Source organism: Microtus oregoni, unplaced genomic scaffold (genome assembly GCF_018167655.1).
Source record: "Microtus oregoni isolate MIOR12 unplaced genomic scaffold, Mior012 000005F_ref0000423, whole genome shotgun sequence".
Classification (NCBI taxonomy): Eukaryota; Metazoa; Chordata; class Mammalia; order Rodentia; family Cricetidae; genus Microtus; species Microtus oregoni.
In genome coordinates, this window is record NW_024543064.1 from 15,091,784 (window position 1) to 15,115,842 (window position 24,059).

A 24,059-nucleotide genomic window follows, 5' to 3' on the forward strand; every position below is an offset into this window, starting at 1 on the left:
TAATTCCAAGACTTGGGAGACAGAAGCAGAGGGATCTCGGTTAGTTCAAGGCCACCCTGGGCTACTTAAGATTGAAATATGGCTAAAAAAAGAAACAGCTCACACAGAGGTAATCCCAAGCACTAGGAAGGTGGAGACAGGAATGATATGGCTGGGTGGAGAGAGGAATGTCAGGAGGGAGGAGACAGGAGCTCAGAGCAGTCTGAGGATCACCCCTGCAGTCTGAAGGACATGATGGTCCCTTCAGTTTGAACATCAGCAGACGTAAAAATTCTCTCTAGTGGCTGCTCTGCTTCTCTGGTCCTTCAGTTTTCATCCCCTAATATCTGACTCTGGGTTTTTATTATTAAGAACAATTAGAATTTGTGCTACATTTGACGCCCAACTTTCGGGGTACGAATTCATGAAAAAGCCACTTTCCTTATAGGTTTGGAGCCACTGGCCCACCAGCTAGGTTTTCCTTTTTTCTTTCCTGGTGGTATTTCCTTGGACCCTCTTCTGGGACTGCTGCCAGACTAGGTAACTGTCTTATAACAATCATCAATCATGCACTAGGAATGGTAGTGACAAGCGGGCATCAGAATAAAAGTTTGAATCCCCATTGAGATTGTCAGAAGAACAAGTAAGGACACAGCACTGATGACAGGGTCACAAACATTATAAACAAACAAGTAGATGGGGAGACGGCTCAGTGGTAAGCATCAACTGCTCTTCCAGAGCACCCGGATTCAAATCCTAGCACTCACATGGCAGCTCATACCTGTCTATAACTCCATTTCATTGGACCTGACATCCATGGGAAAACACCAATGCACAAAAATACAAAAACAAAACAAAAAACAATATGGGTTAACTGAGAGACACTAAAGACTAGGAAAATTCCATCAGGGACAGTTGCTAAACCAGGCTCTAAGGACACTCACTTACAAATGAATCTTCTACATAAGATCTAGGTCAAACAACTCTGTTAAGACACTCAGCCAAAGACAGTATGGATTTCATGATCCAGATGATGTTCCTGAGGCAGATCCTGTGGGTAAGTTATCTTTCCATCTGGTGGATATAATTCAACAACAACGTTTACAGACATTCAATCTAACACACACTTGGATATGAAAATGTGTCAGAACAAATGCAGTTGGGTAAAATGAAATGACATAAAGTCACGGAGAAGTCATGGAATGAGGGATTGGGAGACGAATTGGGTATCAAAGAGCAGGCTGCACAAGATAAGGACTGGAGTTCAGAATCTTCAGCATCCATGTAAAAGACACATGCATGGACGTGACAAAGCATATCTGTAATCTCAGTGGACTGGGGCGGAGACAGGTGATCCTGGAAGCTTGCTGCTAGCCGGTGTAGCTGAAATACGGTCTCAAAAAGTAAGGTCAACTGTGATACGGAAGGGCACTAGATATGGAACTCAGGTATGACCACGGGCACATACCCTGTCACACATTTGCACCATACACACATGGACCCCATACAACAAAAACTTTTATCTGAAGATAGTCACTTACAAAGACTACTGCAAACACCAGTGAGCAGAGCTCGAGACTATAACCTCCACCAGTCACTTACAAAGACTACTGCAAACACCAGTGAGCAGAGCTCGAGACTATAACCTCCACCATCTCTCCACACGCTTCATTCAATTCCCAGAGGAAGTCACCCTGAGATTAAAAGGTCACATACAAGGCAAACTGATATCTGAGCTTCTGTGAACCTGGAAAGCTGAATGTCACAGGTCCTAAGTCACATTGTCCTGGCTCCCGTATTATGCCATTTATTGTCCATCTCCGTGTTTGACCTAAAATCCCTGTGACCATTAGGCAATTCTCTTGGCATGTACTCACAAAGTGCTAGCTTCCACTAGCAGAGGGGCTAAGAATGTCATCCGACAGCCTGTGAGGCCCGAGGCCACGATTTCCCTGCTTGGTTATAACTCCCTACCTAAAATCTCCACCAGTATATTTGAAGAATGATACTCTTTTGCTGTTAGTACAAAAAGTCACAGAACTGCTACTAAGTTAGACTATGATATTTGACGAAACCTGGATCTGTTTTCCTGGGCTTTGACCACTCATACTGGGCTCTGGGATAAACTCTTACTGGAGTTTAAGATGAGAGCTGCAGTTTCCACTGACACTATAAATCATCAAATTTAAAGTATGTATTAAAAAAAAATAAACATATACATATATTCTTTAAAAACAGTTCCATATCGTGAATGACTTACATCCCACCCATCCATATACATATATAATTTGAACCCACACATGGGATCCTGTTCTGTGATTATGACAGACTGAAAACGAGGTGCAGGGGTGATAGGTGAGCACTATCATGTCTACACCTGGCTTTTCACATGAGTTCCATTCTAGGAACTGAACTTAGGTCCTCAGGTTTAGTGGTAAGCACTTTACCAACTACGCACCTCTCTCTATTCATTTTCTGTTTTCACTATTTTACAAGATACAGCTTGTCCCCAACTTACACAGCTTCCTCTGGTTCAACTATTGGAAAACAATGAAAAAGCTGGGAATAAAAACTGGGAAGGTACATGGCAAGGAGGCACCTTAATCTGTAACGTTCAGGAGTGACTTATGGACAATATTGAGCAAAACAGGAGTAGCACAGATGTCACCAGCCAGAGAATAACCAATCATCCCAGACATCTGCAGCTCTGCGAAGAAGTAAGCAGGGGCAAGTGTGATGCCCAGCGCAGATCCCCTGGGGATGCCAACTCCTCCTCGGAAAAGCCTGCCACTGTGTATATGACAACCTGTAGGTTACCAGGACTACACTTGTCATTTGTCTAAATTTCGACTTCATGGCCTAGAGTAAATAAGAGCAAACAAAAACTACATCACCACAGACATGTCTAAAAAATAAAATAAAAAGATCTAGTCAGTACACCCCTATAGGTAAACTCTTTAGGGGTGACACAGACATCACCACCAGTGGAGTGCAGCCTGGGGCTGTGCTCAGTTCCAAAACTGGCAATCCATGCCTGCTCTGTACTTAGTAAATCTGAGGAAACAAAGTCAGAGAGGATGAGCTGAGTGTCACTGGACACTCTAGGTGACCGTGATGTCTCAGCATCCTACCAAGGTTGGTGCTACAGCAAAAGTATGTGCAGGCCACTTCAAAAGAGAAGTCAGAGACAAAGACCAGACCAGCTCAGTAGAGAAAAAGGCATGCAGAGGTGCACTGTGTTTTTCTTTGGTATTGATAAGGACGCTATGGAGGGTTGTTTTTGCCTCTTCTACTTCTTGATCACAGGACTCAACAAACAATGACACCACTTCCTGTCCTCAGACAAGATGTCTACCACAGCTTTCTAACTGACTTGGTTGTTGTAGGAAGAGGCACTTACAGGCACGCCTCTTCCGCCAGGCGTATGCCTTCCAAAATCTGCAAAGGCTGGGGTGAAGTCGGGTCCGCGAGGCAAAATGCGAGGGTCCAGGGTTCGCATTGGCAATCTGGGCTGGTTGATCTGCACACATGAAGAAGCACAGAAAAGCTTAAAGCACACAAGTTCCCGTTCATTCAGGGCCAGAAAGTTAACACAGACTTCTGTGATGCCGCGAGCTGACGAGGTAAGTCCTGGACTCTCCACCAAAGGAATTAGCTCCTGAGCCACTAGGATGTCAGTGGCTGTCTCCAGGGACGATCGGCATTAGACCTGTGAGGCGCGGGTTTTACCCATGCTTCACCCCATGCCCTTACTCTCTTTTTTAAATAAACAGCCCTGATTTTTAATAATTTTCAGCATGCACCATATAAACCAAATATAAAGAGGAAGGAAGCTGGGGCTGGGGAGACAGTTCAATGGTTAGAGCACTTGCTGCCCTTGCAGAAGACTGGAGTTTAGTTCCCAGCACCTACGTGACAGTTCACAACATCTGGAACTCTAGGCCTAGGGGATCTGATACCCTCTTCTTGCCTGTAAGGACGTTAGGCAAACACGTGATACACATACAATCATGCTGGCAAAATCCCACAGACATAAAGTTAAGAAATACATACTAAAAATTCAAAATAGGAGGGATGTCTATCTAAGTGCAAAGGTCTAGGGACTTTAAATCACTTTAAGTAACTATTAAGACAATTTTTATATATACAATATCTGAATTATGTCGCCTGCCAGTGAAGCATCATTTTGGAACTGTCTCCTCGGGTTTCTGACCCCTCCTTGTTGCTACCATATCAAAGTTTAGAACCCGGGAAAGAGCGCTATGAATGCAGCCTTGTCTCTTCAACCTCACAGAAGGTTTTATCCCATCACTAGAAGAATAAACAATAAACAGACACATTAATACAGTCTTAAAAACCAACACTCAGGGCTCAGTAGTTAAGGGCACTTATTCCTGCAGCAGAGCAGGGTTCAATTACCAGCACCTACACAGTGTGGCTCACAAGGATCCTCAACCCCAGTTCCAGGGAATCTCTGACACCCTTTTCTGACCTCACTGGGCACTGGAAGCATACATGCACGTGAAACACTCATACACATAAAATTTAAAAGAAACAACAATTAAAAAAAAATCAGTACTGAAGAAGGGGCCTAAACATGCTTTTCAATATACTAAAGAAGAAAGTAATTTGGGAACACCTAGTTCTCAAGCATTGCATGTGGTACTTGGATGCTTATGATCTGATATAGATATGAATAATTTGTATTAGTATAGATTTTGCTTTATTGATAGAGATTTAAGGTCAATTTTGTTATATGTATATGCATATTTCTGCTATTGATTAAGATATTGTGATTGTGTAGTTCACTTAAAATGTAATATACATAGCTTATTAATAGATAATCATAATAGTCAAGTTTGTAGTCATGTTAGTTAAGATTTTCTAGATTTGCATAGATATATCTTAGATAGGCATTCTTCATATCTATCAAAGATTATAGGATATGGCATTTTAAATGTTTTAATAACTTAGGGTTTTTCATGACAATGAGACACTCTGCTCCTGGCAGCACTAATCTACTTCAAGAGGAAGATGGGCATCGAAGAGGATCCTTATGGAGTTTGATAGCCATTTGGGCAAGAAACTGCTCTTGCCTGGACGATTGCATAAACTGGACACAGAAAACCCACAGAGAGTGGACTGCTGAACTTGCCTAAAGGTGAGATGGTCTTTTGGGGTTCCTGATTCATGAAAGAGTCTGCGAGACATTCTGCAGGAAACAACAGATAGTGACTGAACTGACTTTGAAATTTCCTGCTTTGTGGAAATGTCTGCTGGAAACTATGGGCCTGTAGGCTGAACATGGATGCCCCAACGGTACAGAGGAACTTTGGGTGACTGTCCAGGCAGCGAGATGTCTCTGTCATTTCTAGAGTTTTAAAAGTTGCTTTTTTCTTGTTTGCTTAGGTAATATTGTATCTTTCTGGAGTCTTTGATGGAGTTAAGAATAGTTAGTTATAGTTATAGTTTTCCTTAGTTATGATAAAGATTATTGTAACTTTTACTTGATAACTGTTTTGTTATATTTTGCTATGTTAAAGTTAAAGCCTTCCTTTTTTTGTTTAAACAGAAAAAGGGAAATGATGTGGGAGTGTCATATATCAATCTGTTGATTTCATTGGTTAATAAACAAACTGCTTGGCTTCATAGCTTAGAACATAGGTGGGTGGAGTAAACAGAACAGAATGTTGGGAGGAAGAGGAAGTGAGCTCAGAGACTTGACAGCTCTCCTCTCGGGAGCAGACGTCTCAGAGAGACGCCATGCTCCCGCTCGTGATGAAGCTCCGACCCAGGATGGACATAGGCTAGAATCTTCCCGGTAAGTGCACCTAGGGGCGCTACACAGATGATTAGAAATGGGCTAAGTTAATATGTGAGAATTAGCCTAGAAGAGGCTAGATAGAAATGGGCCAAGCAGTGATTAAATGAATACAGTTTGTGTGTTGTTATTTCGGGCATAAGCTAGGCAGGCAGCCGGGGTTCTGGGGACGCAGCCCCGCCGCTCTTATTACTACAAATGGCGCCCATACGTGATGGACTAAACCCACTTAAAAAACCTGAGAAGGCTTAAAAATAAGGGAGAGAGAGTTTAACACAGATTTTTGCTGTTTGTTGGTGGCGTGCTGTGGAGAGATTTCCTGATTCGGCAACAGCAGCAGAAAAAACGCTGTGTCATTTTAAAGCGCAGCTTCTTGGGGCTGTGCTACCAGCATGAACTCTGGCTTTAAAGCATTTCAATGCATTTTATGGGACTGGATGTTTGTGTTCCCACATGGGATCGGAAGGAGAGTGCTCTGAGACGTGCTGATGGCTCAGGGCTCCCCGCCTGCACCTGGGCAGATGGCTGAATCAGGATTAGGCAGGTGGGAGAGTATGGAGGATTCCTGCCGCCATATAGAGACGTGTTTTCAGACTGCACAGTGCTCTGCGTGTCAGATTTGGATGTAAGTTGGATGAAAAGAATTTCTGTGCTGCACGCTCAGTCTCAGAATTAAAGTGCTGGCGGCCCCAGAGCTAGCACAAAATGGTACATCCTCCATTTTGAAATTTTCCTGACTCAGCAGCAGGAAAAAAACCTGTGTTGTTTTAAAATGCCAGCTTTCTGGGCCATCCTGCCAGGGCAAACTCTGACTGTTTGAGGCAGGAGGGCCAGCTACCGAGAGGACTTGAGTGTTGTCTGTTGTAGCTCGCTGGCTGGCAGGGACCTTGAAACTCCATAGAGTTGTGGCTATAAACATGGCTGCAGCCTGTATATCCGCCACGAGGCTGGAAAGCTAAGGAATGGACTGGATCTAGGTGGCAAAGCCACGGCTTTAGTCCTACTGATATTGCTTGGTAAATTAAAGACTCATGTGGTCAGAAAAAGAGAGATATACAGTAAAGAGAGATTCAAAGACAAAGAAAATTTCTAAATGGTTTACATTGTGTTAAAAATATATGCAGGCTAAAAGTTGAAATTCTTAAAGTAAAAAAAAAAAGAAAAGAAAGAAAGAGAGTTGTTGGGTGTGGTAGTACACACCTTTAATCCCAACACTTGGAAGGCAGAGGGAGATTGATCTCTGTGACTTCAAGGTGTGGTAGCACACGCCTTTAATCCCAGTGCCTAGAAGGCAGAGACAAACAGATCTCTGTGAGTTCAAGGTGTAGTAGCATACACCTTTAATCCCAATGCCTGGGAGTCAGAGACAGGCGGATCTCTGAGAGTTCAGGGACAGCCTGGTCTACAGAGTTACTTCAGGTCAAAGATACAGAGAACCTGTCTCAAAAAAGCAAAGAGTTAAAAGTAAAAATAAAAAAATAGAGGTTAAAACAAAGCTGCACAAAGATGGAAAATACACAGAGAATTTTGATACTGTATGCTATTATGCTCTCTTTAAATTATTTAAATGCTGAGGAAGGAGCAACAGATGCTAAAAGATATTTGTTTATAAATGCTGCTGAACTAATCCAACATAGATATTTTGATGCCTTGACTTTGAAATTTGGATCTAAGGACATGATGCTTTGGAAAGGCGTTTCTTATTTTGTTTTCACAGAGGATGAGACCCTGTTCATTTCTTCTATTCCGATTTGGTATGATGAACCAAGCCCTCCTGAAGGGTTGGTGTGAACACCTTCAGAAAATTGCTTCGCTCAACTGCCAACTGAGATGAAACTAGCACACAGGTTATACCATGAAAGACCTAATTAACGACGCCCCCATTCTGCAGGAAGCAGTTTGGAGAGAAATAACTGCGCCCATATTTCCAAAAAATGTTTATAAATGTTCTTTTACATTTAAAGGGGGATATGATATAGGTATGAATAATTTGCATTACTATAGATTTTGCTTTATTGACAGAGATTTACGGTCAATTTTGTTATATGTATATGTATTTCTGATATTGATTAAGGTATTGTGATTGTGTAGTTCATTATTAAAATGTAATGTATAATTAGGAAATATAGGTTGTTGATGGATAATCATAAATAATAGTCAAGTTTGTAGTCATGTTAGTTAATATTTTCTAGATGTGCGTAGATATATTTTAGATAGGCATTCTTCATATTTTTCAAAGATTATAAAATATGGCATTTTAAATGTTTTAATAACTTAGGACTTTTCATGACAATGAGACACTCTGCTCCTGGCAGCACTAATCTACTTCAAGAGGAAGATGGGCATCGAAGAGGCTCGTTATGGATTTTGATATCCATTTGGGCAAGAAACTGCTCTTGCCTGGACGATTGCATAAACTGGACACAGAGAAGCCACAGAGAGAGGACTGCTGAACTTGCCTATGGTGAGATGATCTTTCGGGGTTCCTGATTCATGAAAGAGTCTGTGAGACATTCTGCAGGAAACAACAGATAGTGACTGAACTGACTTTGAATTTTCCTGCTTTATGGAAATGTCTGCTGGATACCATGGGCCTGAAGGCTGAAGATGGATGCCCCAACGGTACAAAGGAACTTTGGGTGACTGTCCAGGCAGCGAGATGTCTCTGTCATTTCTAGAGTTTTAAAAGTGGCTTTTTTCTTGTTTGCTTAGGTAGTATTGTATCTTTCTGGAGTCTTTGATGGAGTTAAGAATAGTTAGTTATAGTTATAGTTTTCCTTAGTTATGATAAAGATTATTGTAACTTTTACTTGATAACTGTTTCGTTATATGTAATTTTGCTATGTTAAAGTTAAAGCCTTTTTTTTTTTTTTGTTTGAACCAAAAAAGGGGAAATGATGGAGGAAGGTCATTGGTTAAATAAAAAGAAACTGCTTGGCCCTCATTGGTTAGAATATAGGTGGGATGAATAAACAGAACAGAACGCTGGGAGGAAGAGGAAGGGAGCTCAGACTCCACAGCTCTCCTCTCGGGAGCATACGTCTCAGAAAGACGCCATGCTCCCAGCTCCCAGGCAGACGCACGCGATGAAGCTCCGACCCAGGATGGACATAGGCTAGAATCTTCCCGATAAGTGCACCTAGGGGCGCTACAAAGATGATTAGAAATAGGCTAAATTAATATGTGAGAATTAGCCTAGAAGAGGCTAGATAGAAATGGGCCAAGCAGTGATTAAATGAATACAGTTTGTGTGTTGTTATTTCGGGCATAAGCTAGGCAGGCAGCCGGGGTTCTGGCGACGCAGCCCACCGCTCTTATTACTACAATGATCAAGCATTTCCCTACGAGCTGCTCATACTGCACCTGTCACACGAGCACTCAGACTACCTGGCTTTCTTGCGAGCATGAGGCTTACCTTGTCGAGAACCACGTCGCTGATGGGAGGCAGCCCCTCTGGTTTTTGGATACAGGGAGGCATATACTGGAAGTCCAGTAGGAACTCCCTGTCATACTGCTTCTTGCCTTCAGTATCCACAGGCTTCCAGGACTCTAAAAGAGCATCATAAGCAGAAACCGTTTGTCCAAACCTGTTTCAACACCTCCTCAAGGAAACAAAGGAGTCAGCTAAAAAGCCAGCACAGGATGACAGCCAAAAGAATGAACACTCCAAACCAATCTTGGCTCTTTCAAAATTAGGAAAGCCAAAGCAAGGAGCAAGCACTTTCTACACATCCCCACGAGAACCTTATGACAGTCTCATAAGGACATACAGTAGTGCTTTTAGTAAATAAACCTTAAGCCAAGAAGACAGTAGGAATTGGGTAAGACGTCGTTTCCTGGGAATATGGTTGGCATATGGTTGGTTGCTCACATAAAAATGTTATTTTAGAGAAAAGAAAAGGTAAATAAAAAGACACAAAACAAAAAGAATTTGCTTCAGACAATGAAAATCTAGTCAGCTGAATAGAGATTTTCTTCTTTGTCTTCAGCTTAATTTGAAGAAAGCTGAGGGTACCCACACCCTTCCTCTACAACACCCTGACTTACAGGTTCTCTGAGTGAAAATGTCATTGTGTGTTTGGAAACAGTATGTCACTATGGAATTCAGCTCAGACTTCTGGGGTAAAGTGTGAACCACCAGGACTGTCTTAGCTCTCATCTTTATTAGGAAATTTGAATTAGTAGTTTGCCATAGAATTTACCTTTCTATTTGTACTATATGAACTATATAACCTCACCCTTGTAAAAAAAAAATCAGTTAAAACATTTAATTATGTGTATGTATGTATCTGTGTGTGGGATTGTGTCCATGAGAGCAGGGCCTGCAGAGGCCAGAAGAGGGAATAGGATCCCCTAGATACAGGCAGTTGTGAGTTGTTTGAGGTTAAGGCTGGGAATTGAACTCTGGTCTACTGTATGATCAGTATGTGCTTTTAAGGGTGTAGCCATTTCCAGACCCCTGACCTTACCTTTATTACATAAAATTAGAAAAATTCTATATGAAATTTTATTGGACATTAAAAGCAAGCCATTATCTCCTTCTCTCCTTTCCTTCTTTGACAAAATTCATTGAAAACAAGCCCCAGGCTGTAGTGGTGGTGGTGGACGCCTTTAATCCCGACATTCAGGAGGCAGAGGCAGGCAGATCTGAGTCTGAGGACATCCTGGTCTACAAAACAAGTTCCAGGACAGCCAAGGATACAAAGAGAAACCCTGAGGGGAAGAAGAACAGAATCAAGCCCCAGATCATGCCAGTGTAGCAATCTATTTTATATTAAATAATTTATTAAACATTAGGTAATTTATTGGGTCCTAGGATTAAACCACCCCATTCCCAACATTACTGCTACACACTGGATTACAAAGTCAAAGGATGTCAGAGAGCTGGACCCTGCAACTGGGCAATGACAGTACTGTCATCACAATTTGTGAAGAACAGGCTGGTGGTCACCGTCAGTGTTTAGTGATCTGGTATAAGACGGTACCTGAAATACTGTTCCTGAAGTTTAAAAAGAAGTTTTTAGGCAAATGGATTTTTTTGTTTAATAGTTACAAAATTCAATGTGCAGTATGAATGTAATACCATGATTTCAAAAAGCCCACGCCCAGCAGTGGTACCATACACAACAGGCCACTTGGGGAAGTATATGCATGTAATCCCAGTTCTTCTGGAGGCTGAGGCACAAGGACTGCAAGCCAAGGTCAGCCTGGAATACAGAGTGAGTTCTGTTGTAGCCTGGGTGACATCATGGCAGACAGTCTCAAAAGTGAAAAGAAAAATAGAGCTGCAACACAGCTGAGTGGTAGAACATTTTCCAAGCATTAAAAACTAGATAAAAATTTTAAAAATTAGTACTTCAAGATGGGAAATATAGGTTAGTCACTTCCAAACATTCCGGACTACACAAATGTTCACAGGACCTGGGGAAAGTGAGAGGAAGGAGCTGGAGAGTTGATATGATCAAGATGCATTGTATGTGTTTATTAATTTGCCCAAGAATAAATAATCATTTTTAAAAAGTCAGGAGTGGTGGACGGTGCCTATAATCAATCTCTCGTTAGGCTGAGGCAGGAAGATCGACACAAGTATGAGGACAGACTGGGCTGCATAACGAGATCTTGACTCAAATAAATTAATGAAGAAATAAGGATTTCATGAAGTTAAAAATAGAACTAAAATAAGTTTCTCAGAGCTATACTTACTTCTACGACAAAAAAACCAACAACAAACCATAGCAACATTTTTCATTTATTATGCTTTGTAATTTTACTGCTTATTGCTCTGCAATTGCAGCCTGTACATGGAGTTAAATGCTGCAGTTTGAGAAGCCCTGGCCTGGGTTATCTCCAAGTCTCACATGTTTACATTCTAACTCTGCAACTTTACTTTGCACTGGGAGTGGAAGAAAACCTTTCACCAATCCCAAACTTCTCATGCAAGGAGCCACCTCTCCACACGCCGACAACAAGGCCCTCCATAATGTCCCACAGCAATTAGGTGTGCAGTGGTTACTGAGGTGCTGAGACCAGATCAAACCTCTGTCATGCCAGGACAGGATCTGTATGCACCCACGGTGTCCGGCTGTGAGTGAGACCCTCCAGAGCGCATGACCCCCACTCTGCAGCACCTCCTCGCTATGCAAGTCCACTCTACCTGGATGGTCTGTACATGCATTCAGTCACTAAGAGTCAGTTCAGTCAGGGGAAAACAGACTCTCAGGGTACTGCTTATCACTACAATATAATACCCATTTGACCAGCGCAAAGAGAAAAGCCCCGTTTCCTCAAGCTGCACTGCAGATTCCCACTGGCTGCTGCTCTCGGGCAGTAAGGTTTGGACAGGACTCTAGATTTACTAGTCACTAAGCGCCATATTAGGCTAACCTATCTGTCCTGTAAATCTTACTTTAGAATGAGTATTTTTCTGTGGAGACATCTCCTTAAGACCACGCAGGAGGAAACCATGAAAGGACACAGGAAGCCAGGGCCAACTTACCTGCTTTAAATGGTAAGGTGATCCCATCCCCAGAACTATCAGTAGAGCCTGAATTGGCGTCACCTCCTTCCCCCTCAGAAGTACTCTCGGCACCATTGCGTAGAGGCTCAGCTTCTTCTCCATTTTCTTCCCCAGCTTTCACTCTTTTCAGGGCAGAGGGGTCTCTCTCAAAGTGAAACCCTTGGTTCATTTTATCTTGCTCAGGTTCAAGTACTCTGTCATCTGGAAGCTCCTCTTCAGTTTTAGGCTGGAGCACAAGGCAACACAGAACTCACATGAAATATACATAACAAAAGCATACACTACTCCATCAAAACAAAAATAATGAAACACAGGGAAACACGCCACTCAAGCTGAGTATCTGGACTCAGCACACGGCATAAGAACCATTTCATCAGTTACCACACGACAGACAATTCAGACAGCTATTGAAATGCTTCAAGCTGGGGCCGACGGAAGCTAAATGTAGTAAAGGCTTCGTGAGAGAACTGCTAACTCTCACTCTCTCTCTCTCCTTTTTTTGAGACAGGGTTTCTCTGTGTGTAGTACTGGCTGTCTTCCTAACTCACTATATAGACCAGGCTAGAAATCAAGAATACTCCTGCCTCTGCCTCCCAAGTAGACCATCCCCAGCTAAGAATTACTAATTGTTAAAAGCTTATGGCCATGAAAGAATCCAGGTCAGAAATCTAAGCAAGTATGTTCCTCTTGCTACCATAATTCATCACATATCAAAAGACACTAGAGGGCAGAGGATCCTACAAGCCTCTAGCTTTGAAACAGTATTGGGTAATTGAATTAGAGTCCTATAATCATACTCTACTTTACAAAGAGGCCATAGGTAGTTAAAAATCTGTTGTTAGAATCCAAGAGCATATATAAAGAATACACATACACAAGAATCATTTACAGAAAAAAAAAATCTCAGAACAGTGTCTTTCTGGGAGTCTATAGGCCAGGAGAAACTATTATTCCTCAGTTCATTTCTACCAAAAGTCTTGGTGTTGAGCAAGATGTCAAAGGTCTTCATGAGCAGCTGAACTCTTGAGCCAGCGCTCTCTGTGAAGTGAAGTGTCTGGTAAAGGGGGTACCCTGAATACAAGCCTTCCCAACCAGCACTCACAAGGAAGGGGTTGCGACAGAAGGTACTTGGCAGATAAGCAACGGAGCTGCTGCAACAGCACACTGTCCAGCACACAGGATGCTTTACCTTATCTGATTCATATTAAATCAATTTTGTTAAACTCAAACATTTTTACTTTATCAATTAAGTATTGAAAAATACTAGCAATGTTTTCCTACAATATAGCAGATAACAAGGAAAGACACATTTTAGCGTTTTATCAAAAGATATGGATGATCTAAAAGACCTACACCTGCCGAGTGGTGGCGCACACCTTTAATCCTAGTAATTGGGAGGCAGATCTCTGTGAGTTTGAGGCTAGCCTGGTCTACAGAGCAAGTTCCACGACAGGTACCAAAGCTATACAGAGAAATCCTGTCTCAACAAAACAAAACAGAAACAAAAGACAACAACAACAAAAGACCTACACCTACATAACACACATACCACTTATTATTCAAGGTCATCGTAGCTACATAGAAAACTCTCTAAAATCAGTAGCAGGTGTCATGCAGAGACTTGAGGGCTAGTATGTGATCTATGAAACGCTGTCTCAAAACAAAAAAGCAAGCAAGCAATCTAAACTCTAAAATCTAAATGTAGGTATCAACTTCTAAGAAAACAGACTGGAAATGATTTTTTTTCAAGGAGGCCACTTTCAACTTTTGCAAAAAGAAGACTGGGTGAAGCTAATGGTTAAGAGAAGGGCCTCAGTCCCATGCACCTGACACTTTAGCATGCTCTGAGTACACTGACAATGATCTTGAGTTACAACTTTCCACTTCAGTGCAGGTCATCCAGAAGATTCCTCTGCTACAGCTTCCAGCAGGGGGAACCACAGGCTCTATCACTAGACGATATCACTATTCTTCCCTCCTTCCCCACAACAGTCTGGCTGCTCTGGAACTAGCTCTTGTAGACCAGGCTGGCCTTGAGTTTACAAAGATCCTGTCTCTGCCTCCCTCCCGAATGCTGGGATTAAAGACATGTAGCACCACCGCCTGGTCTATATCACAGTTTTAAAAATTCTTACTTAAGACCTTGCGGGAGAACTGTCTACATTCTGTCAACCATGTTTCAAATAAACGCTGATTGGCCAGGCAGGAAATATAGGCGAGAAAACCAGACAGGAAGTAGAAATGACGTAATGAGAACAGAAGAATTCTGGGAAGGAGGAAGTTGATTCCTCCCACTCCTGCCCAGACCACTGAAGCAGCAGGATGTGATCTGCCCCACTGAAAAAAGGTACTGAGCCACATGGCTAATATAGATCAGAAAAATGGGTTAATCAAGATGTGAGAGTTAACCAGTGAGAGGCTAGAGCTAATGGGCCAATCAGCTTATAATTTATGGAGACCTATGTGTGATTTTCTTTGGGGCTAAACAGGTGTGGGGTACTGGGCAGTACAAAAAACACAAACAAGCTGCCCCGTTCATGTAAAGTGTAGAGGTGAAAGTCATTTCCTAAAACCAGAAGCAGGCAATCATGTACAAACACAGACTTGACACTTGGAAATCCAATTTGTAACCACAAAAGAAGCACAAGACACCTGTGGCATGAATAGTAAGCCCCAATGTAAGGAGGATACAGAATCACTGAGGAGACCATCTTGCTGATCCTTAAGGAGCAATTTTAAAGTATTTTCTTTTCCTCCTATTTATTTATTTGTTTGTTTACTTATTTATTTATGGTTATTTAAAGACAAGCGTTCTCTGCGTAGGCCTTACTGTCCTGGAACACACACTATCACTCTATAGTTCAGGCTGGCCTCGAACTCAGAGGTCCACCTGTGTGTGCCACCAAATGAGTGTATTTTCATGTACATTTTTAAGGCTGTAAATGACTAAACAAAACATTTGTATGAACACCAATATGTAGTCCCACATTAACTATTCCTTAGCTATATTATTTTTAATGGCTGAGAAAATAATGTATGAAAGGGTGAGACTACCTGTGAAAATTAAGGTAAAAGCAGCTAGTATTTAATACACTGCTCTCATGATTGTTGTATTAGGAAAGCACAGGACTACAATTCCTGAATGAAGACTATATGAAAAGGAGAAAATATTTTAAAAATTATAAAAATATTTCATTTCTGTGAGTGTGTACGTGCACATTCATGTGGGTGCAGTACCCATGGGGTCCAGAAGAAGTCATCAATCCCTAAAACTGGAGTTATAGGCAGTGATGGGTTACCCACTACGGATGCTAGGGTGTTCTGGAACAGCAGTCTATTCTCTCACCCCTCTAGCCTCACTACTTACAATTTTACACTGTGTAATTAGAGAGTAAGTGGCTGCTTCGCAAGGAACCAAAGCAGTTTTCACATCCCCACAGCACGACAAAACAGGGCTACAACAAACTCTTGCCCACAGTCTGGTTCTGGCTCACAAACTACTTTCATAAATTGTACAAATTAAGGATAATTTTTATTCTTGCTACGGTTGCTATACCAAAAAGAGCATGTGTCTTTTAAATACAAATTCCAATTTCAATACACATTAATAAGTTTACTGGAACACAACCACATTTCATCACTGACACAGTGTGTACACTGTGTGGCCTCAAGGGTTGTGGTGGGAATATTAGTATCACAACCTTTTAAAAGGAAGAGGTCCTGATCCACACTAAAGAAAACAATGAGTATGTGAAGGTTCATCCCTTCAGTATTCAGTAACTCTTAGAAATGGGTCCAGAGCACAACATGAAAAGAGTAAACTAAAGTGAATGAGCTAAACCCGGTGACGTCTCCAGAGGAACCCACGTGCGCCGCTCAAGCCTTACCCGGACTGTGTGTGACTCCCCAGCCTCTAGGAAGTATCTTATCCTCTGCAGGAACATCATTTTCAAAGCAAGCTTCAAGGCAGGAACCAACTACTTATACCTCTCTAACCTAGTGCTAAATCTTGTCCCTCAGCAGCACGATGATGTCACATCCATACACCTTTTTAGTGGTTGCTAGGGAACTCACTGTGACATCAACAGAGCGCCGTGTAAGGAAAATAATAGGACTGCAGAAGCAACAAAGGATACAGTTAGCTTTGTGAACAAGACCAAGTTTTTCATAGAAACAATGGCCTCATAGAATTATCTGAAAGCTGCCTTAGGCAGCGAGAAGCCTCCACAGGCAACACTTGCCTTGAAAGGCTGATGACATGAATTGGATCCCCAGAATCCACACAAAGGTGGAAGAAAGACCTGACTCCAAGGGGCTGTTTTATGACACATGGAACATGACATAAATGCAGGTACACAAACACAAGCTGACTCAATGGAGTGAGGCTTAGAATCTCCCTCCCCAATCCAAGTCTAAGTTGTAAATATGCCCCCTTCCTTTAGAAAAATACAGCAACCCTAAAATGTAAACATATTGTATCTTCAGTAACATGTAAGAACGAAAGAGTTTAAGGGACTATCAAGAAAGTCATCTGGGAATGTCCACTACAAAGTGCTAGGCACAAGGAACCCCAGGGTACAGAAAGGCATATCACTGGAACTCAGTGACCAGCCCAGCTAACTCATCTCCAGGTTTAGTGGCGACGGACTAGAAAGTTATGGATGAGGTGACAGAGTAAGACATCCAATATGGATGGTTTATACACATCTAATGTACATGCATGTACCTCAATATACAGATTCAAACAAATGTAGACGTATCACACACAACACACAAAACAACAAATAAAACCACAAAAAATCCTAAATATACAGTTCCTAACTAGGAAGAGTCGAGCAAACTTAACTATTTATAAGAAATATTTTCACAGAAGAGCAACAATTATTCAAGGAAATCAAACATGTTATCAAAAGTCTTAAAAACAACTCCCCCTCCCGACATTAGATTTTTAGTTTGATAAACCAAGATCTGATTGGAAAATGTTATCTCAAGAAAGCCAAATGTTGCAAGGTGGTGGTGGTGCACAACTTTAATCCCACCCAGTACTCGGGAGGCAGAGGCAGGCGGATCTCTGTGAGTTCGACGCCAGCCTGGTCTACAGAGTGAGTTTCAGGAGAACCAGGGCTACACAGAGAAACCCTGTCTCAAAATGACAAAAAAATTCCCCAAGCAAATAAACAAACAAAAAAGAAAGTGGGGGCTGGAGAGATGGCTCAAAGTTTAAGAGCACTGACTGCTCTTCCAGAGGTACTGAGTTCAATTCCTAGCAACCACATGGTGGCTCACTACCATCTATAATGAGATCTGGTGCCCTCTTCTGGCCTGCAGGCATACATGGAGGCTGAACACTGTACATAATGAATAAATAAATATATATTTTTTTTAAAAGAAAGAGGGCTGGAGAGATGGCTCAGAGGTTAAGAGCATTGCCTGCTCTTCCAAAGGTCCTGAGTTCAATTCCCAGCAACCACATTGTGGCTCACAACCATCTCTAATGGGGTCTGGTGCCCTCTGTTGGCCTGCAGGCATACACACGGAATATTGCATACAAAATAAATAAATAAATAAATAAATAAGAAAGAAACAAACAAACATGTCTTCATGAAATGACATCACTGGCCTTGGAGAAGCTCAAGGGGGCTGTCACTCACCTCTGCCTCTGCATCTAACACCTCATCCGGGGTTCGGGTTCGCTCTTTCACTTTCTTCCATGTCTTTGGTGCAGTGGTGATGGTTTGCACTGAAATACAGGATCAGTTCTGTTACTTACCTCTGCAGTCTGCATCCTTTACGTGATCCTACACGTAAAACATCCTTGCATTCAAACCCAGAAGCACAGAGAAAAATCACCTATGTTCAGGAGCCAGATGACGGCCAAGTGAACACTCATACGGCAGTAGCCTCACTAATGCAATGTAAGGTAAGTGTGTTAGACACAGCTCAGCTTTCCACTAGTGGCATGTGATTCAGAAGGGATGGAACACCCCTAATCTAAAACTTCAGAACCTAAAGTTTTGTTTTGGGTGGTTATTTTTGAGGCAAGAGCTCACCATGATGTGCTGGTTGGCCTGCAACTCTATGTAGACCAGACAGATCTTGAACTGAGAGAGATCTACCTGCCTCTGCCTCCAGAGTCTGAAGCAGCTGGACTTTCAGTTAGAGACACTCCTCTAGTCGTGTCTGCACGTGCACTTCTGAACTGCAAAGCTGAGGTCTGAAAGGCTGAAGTTCCCAGCACATCAGATCATGGTGACACAGACTGGCAGGAGAGCTAAGTCTAAACCCGAGTCTGGTCTTACTAGGCAATGTGTGATCTTGAGAAATCCCCAGTAGAGGTCAGCTAAGACAAGGTGTTCCTTGAGATTCAGGCTCCGAAAGCTCTCTGTGTAAGGAAAGCTCTCTGTGTAAGGTTTTTCTATGGGAGGCAGCAGTGACCAATACCCACCTTCATCTAAGATCAATGTCAATGGCCAAGGCTTTTATGGTGCTGGGGAAAACTGACCATAAAGGTAACTTTTTCCAAGTATTTCTATTGGATCAAAATTCTAAATGGAAGATTGAGTTCACAAAGGCTCTTCTCTTGTTGTTGTTATTTGTGGTGGTGTGGAGGACTAAAGGCAGAAACACAGCCATAAAAGAAATAAAATATTCATTAGACTTATGGATCTCTCACAGATCCCACGTCTGTGTCAATACACGGATATGAATTTATCTACAATTTAGTCATCACAGGGTGAGCAGAAAATGTTAGAAGGTCCAAGGGCCACTAAAGAGGACTAAAGATAGGCAGAATTTTGAATTAAGGAAAGTCACTTAACAGAAACACAAGCAGAGTACACAAGCCCAGAGTAGAAGGGCTCCACGTCTCCATGGCTGTACTGTGAACACACAAACTGTTTAGGATCATCAACATTCTCAAAATCACTCCGCCATCACACACATGCTACCGTCACTGCAGGAACGTGACGGCAGACCTCAGGTCCATTTACCTTTAATCTGTTTTTCTTCAGGGATCACACTCAGCAAGAAAATATTATGCCAGCTATTATTTTTCTTTTGTGGCCCATATGAAATAAAACATTTCGTCAGAGTATAGAAGTTGTGGGGATATATATTCTGGAGTTACCTGTTTCTCGTGGGTCTTTTGGTCTGACATAGACACAGCCTATTTAAAACAATTCTCCAGAATGGTTTTGGTTCTCATTTTGCTTTCACCCTACTAAGAGATACAGAGTTTGAAAAATCTTAGTATTTTAGGTTTCATTTATTTTAATATTGGCCTAAACTCGGTCCTAAATTCCATTCACGGAAAAGGCAAGGACATTTGAAGGATGATTTTTTTTTTTGTGTGGGAGGGAACTAAATATAAGCTCAGAAATAGTTTTCTATAAACAACAAAAACAACACAAAACATGAAAACCTATCAGTGATTTCTTCCAATAAGCGATGAAATACACTTAAATCTAATAAGCAGCAGAAATTGATACTAATAACTGGTAGCCGCCTTGTTCAACTGGCTAAAAAGTTACTTAAAAGAATCTGAAGCAGTAAGTTGTGGCGCACTGGAGTGGGAAGTGAATGAAAGAGATACCCCTTCCTTCTGAAAAACCGAGCGCTGCACGCCGGAGACTGCTCCTCCATTCTACCATGACTGATGGGGTGGAGCAAAATGCAGGAGTGAGAAGCTATCAGCTCTGGAGGGAAGAAGTTAGGAGGAGAGGCAGAGCTGCAGGCTCAGATCCCAGGACTTGGTGAACTAGGCTGAGGAAGGTGCTACAGTTGACAGGGCCTCAGGCTGTCGCTATTCTGGTCCCCTGCAGTTGCACTCGACAAGACCCAACAGGCTGTGGAAAAGAGGCGAACTGTTATTATCGTCTGCGCTATCAACAGTGCATCAGGCCCCACACATGCTACATTGGTAAGCCGCACCAGCAGTCTGAAAGAAGCATTTGAGACATTTCCCAGACAAGGATGGGGGGTCTCCACTCTTGTGCCAACACTGTTCAGGCAATAGAAACCCTGAGGTGTTCCTAGTCATATAAGCCTAGACATGCCCAGCTTTTCCCTTTAAGAATGACATGTCTACAAGCATGCATAATCAAAACATAAAATACTAAGTAACACAGATGACCCATGCAACATTATCATCCCATCCTTCTCCACACTGTTACATGGTCAGAGGAAAACTATTTAATTTTCAGAGTTTTCCATGAAGTGACTCACTGACAACCATGAGAACTTAAGGGAACACAGGAACATAACCAGCAGATGTTCACAAGACTGTCTTATCTGGAGGTTTGGAATAGAAATTAGAGGCGGAATTAGGGCAGGCATACTCCCAGTTACCCAGGCACACAATTCAGACCCTATATAATATTGTGCCACATTGGCTGTGTCAAAGAAAACCTAGAGCACATGCATCTTCCCAGTGCCTAAAAAAGGTGTAAGAACAAGTTGGACTTGTGTTTTAACACATTCCTCACGTAGTCTCTACTAGAGACAAGCTGCATTCTTCCAGAAAACTGTCTTCATCCAGTGTGGTGGTGCACACAATTGATCCCAATATTCTGAAGGCAGTGGAAGGCAGATCTCAATGAGTATGAAGTCAGCCTGGTCTACAGAGTGATTTCTAGGCCATCCAAGGCTATATAGTGAGACCCCCATCACAAAAAACAAAACCAACAATCATAACAAAAAAAGAATTAAGTATCTTTACAAAACCTAGGAGATAAACTTTGTCAGTGAAGTCAACAACTAGGTAAATGCAAAAACCCATACATCTGCTGATGTTTATTAAACCCATGTGCTAAGTTAGGATTCCTATTACTGTGAAAAGACAGCATGGCTACAGCAACTTTCATAAAGGAAAATATTTAACTGAGGTGGGGTTTTATGGTTATCATCATGGTGGGGAACATGGCGGCACAAAGGCAGGCGTAGTGCTGGAGAAAGAGCTGCTGCTACAAGCTGACTGGAATGTAATAGAAATTATCTGAGGTACTGGGAATAGCTTGAGCATAGGAGACCTCAAATCCCACACCCAAGGCCACACTTTCTCCAACAAGGCCAACTCTACACTAACAAAGCCACACCAGCCTCATAGTGCCACTCCCTTTGGGGGTATTTTCTTTCAAACCAAATGTGTTACTGTTTCTGTTACTATTACCTTGAGACAAATGTGGCTGAAATGGCTTTAACCTTACTGTATGACCAAAGATGACTTTGATCTACCTGTCATCCACTAAGCATGGCCAAATTTATTATTAATGATCTTTTCCAAAGCTCAAGGCAGTTAAAATAGTGAGCAAAACTAAAGTGTTGGCTCTCCAATAGATCCAGCCAAGAACAACTAAGAGCCTGGCTTATTCTGTATCCCAAGAAGACAGGTGGTTGAAATCATGACATTTTTCTCCTGGAGTATTATGCTCCATAGAACAAACCCCAAATACCTGAGCTTCCCAATTAGTTGGTCAGGTCAATGACATGACCAAAGACCAGAGCAAAATCAATTGAAGGAGCTAGTTATTTTGGTTTGTGTTTATTTTTATTTAAGTGTATGAGTGTTTTGCCTGCATGTATGTATGTGCACTACACGTGTGCCTAGTTTCTTTGGAGGCCTAAAGAGGATACCAGATACCATGGAACTAGAGTTAAAAAACCTGTGTTCTGCTGGCCTGGCCTCTGGGTGGCCAACTGTGGGAAAACACCTCCAGAGGCTGTAGTCAGAGCCCTGAGGTACCATTTTTAAAAAAAAGTATTTAAAGAAGCTCAAACCTTAGAGCAAATCATTATATACCCCAAGGTACCTTTTCTATAGTCTCATGGCAAAGTACTTGGCTTCCTGGTCTCCACGCTCTCCATCCACACTTGGAGAGAGGCTCTCACTATGTAGCTTTCACTGGCTTAAAACTCTGGGTAGACCAGGCTGGCCTTGAGCTCACAGAAATCCAGGCCTGGCTCTGGTTTCTTCCTAACAGATCTAGTGTCTTGGCTCTAGCATCCTAAGTCCCTGACTCACCAAAACCATCAATGCTGTTTTAGGAATTTTGCTTTGATTTTGCTGCCAATTCTCACTCTCGACTTGTCTAGAAAAAGCTGGCTATAACCATGCCACAAGCCAGAATGCTACATCTAGGAACTTCCTCCTGAAGGCCAATTAGTGACCTTTCAATTAGCTCAGAGTCTCAGGGCATGTGCAAAATAGAAAAAAAAATTTTTTTGATGCAATATGTAACAAACATTCCCCCAAATTCTCATCCTTATGGCAAAACCTACAAGCCTACCCTTGACTGTGTGTGTGTACTGAGAACAGTGTTCCACTCTCTACACTAATACCACAACTGCCCTCCAAGCCCTGCGCACAACATTCTGGGGGCTCTTCTAAAGTCACCCACATTCCTTTCCCAAATGCGTAAGAGCCAAGCAGGAGGAAATCACAGCAACAACTTTACTTTGCATCACAACTTTATACTCTGTCAGATTATCTGTGAGGGAAAATATGAACAAAACAACCCGAGGCAATGAAATTGTCAACTGAAGCAGAGGAATCTGTTATGGTGGCCAAGAAGCAGACAGGAGAAAAGTAGCAATAGCTGGTTCTCCCCTTCATCTCCTTCCACTCAACCTGGGCCCTTGGCAGGCCGTTCCTCGTTAGCTAACCTTCTCTAGGAATGTGTTCAACCCAGCAATGGGCTCCACTCATCTCCAAGACACTCTGCACAGTTGAGAGCACAGTAAATATTATCCAGTAGCGTCCAGAAGCCTGACTCATGCACTTCAGACACAATCCTTTGCAAGATGGGGGAAGGGAGAGGGTCAACCATAAAGCACAACGCTGAAAGTCATCTTATCCTGAAGTATCACAGGGATTTTGGCCAATTTTCTCTCTGTCATTTGGAAATAACAGCTGCAGGGCGGTAGGGCACACCTTTAATCCCAGCACGTGGGAGGCAGAGGCAGATGGATCTCTGTGACTTTGAGGCCACTCTGGTCTACAAAGCAAGTTCTAGGACAGCGAGGGTTATTAAACAGAAAAATTCCATTTGATTGTTGTTCTTAATAATAACAAAAACCGGGAGTCAGAAATAGGGAGGGGTTAATGCTGAAAGATCAGAGAAGTAGAGTAGCCAACCATCAAAGAGTTCTTACCTCTTACCTCTCTTACCAATGCTCAGACCAAAGAGGTCTCTACAAATCCTCAGACTGCATGCTCTGACCGAATCCTCAGACTGTACCTGAGCTCCTGTCTCCTCCTGCCTTATATTCCTCTCTCCTTCCAGCCACAGCATTCCTGTCTCCACTTCCCTAGTGCTGGCATTAAAGGTGTGGGGTCCCAAGTGCTGGAATCACCTTTGTGGAAGATGTTTCTCTTTTAGACTCAATCCTGTGTAGCCCAAGGTAGCCTTGAACTCAAGAGATCCATCTGCCTCTAAATCCTGGGATTAAAGGTGAGTGCCACCACTGCCTGGCTTCTATGGGTAAACAGTGTCTTACCTCTGCACTCTGATCTTCAGACAATCTTTCTTTGTTAGAACACAAACAAAATAGCACTACACCTATCTCAAAACAAACAAACAAAAAAACCCCACAAAGATAGAAATAACAGTTACATATATATTTCATGTTTAGTTTACAGTCTGGCTATTTTTTTTTATTAAATTTTAAAAATTAAACAAGAATCTAAACCTTTAATGTATTGGACTTTTGTGGAAAGTTCCAACAAACCAACTGCCAAAATTACTA

General features: G+C 42.2%; 1 protein-coding gene across 20 annotated transcripts in view; it reads right to left on the bottom strand.

Moving 5' to 3' along the window:
- Nucleotides 1-24,059, bottom strand: part of Eif4g3 (eukaryotic translation initiation factor 4 gamma 3) — a 230,594-nt gene that overhangs the window by 49,780 nt on the left and 156,755 nt on the right. For all 20 annotated transcript variants that reach the window (XM_041652793.1, XM_041652792.1, XM_041652786.1 and 17 more), the window contains 4 exons: nucleotides 17,969-18,057; nucleotides 12,297-12,543; nucleotides 9,216-9,349; nucleotides 3,380-3,499 (listed from right to left, as the gene is read on the bottom strand). In XM_041652793.1, coding sequence (XP_041508727.1) covers nucleotides 3,380-3,499; nucleotides 9,216-9,349; nucleotides 12,297-12,543; nucleotides 17,969-18,057 — 590 coding nt within the window. The remainder of the gene's footprint in view (nucleotides 1-3,379; nucleotides 3,500-9,215; nucleotides 9,350-12,296; nucleotides 12,544-17,968; nucleotides 18,058-24,059) is intronic.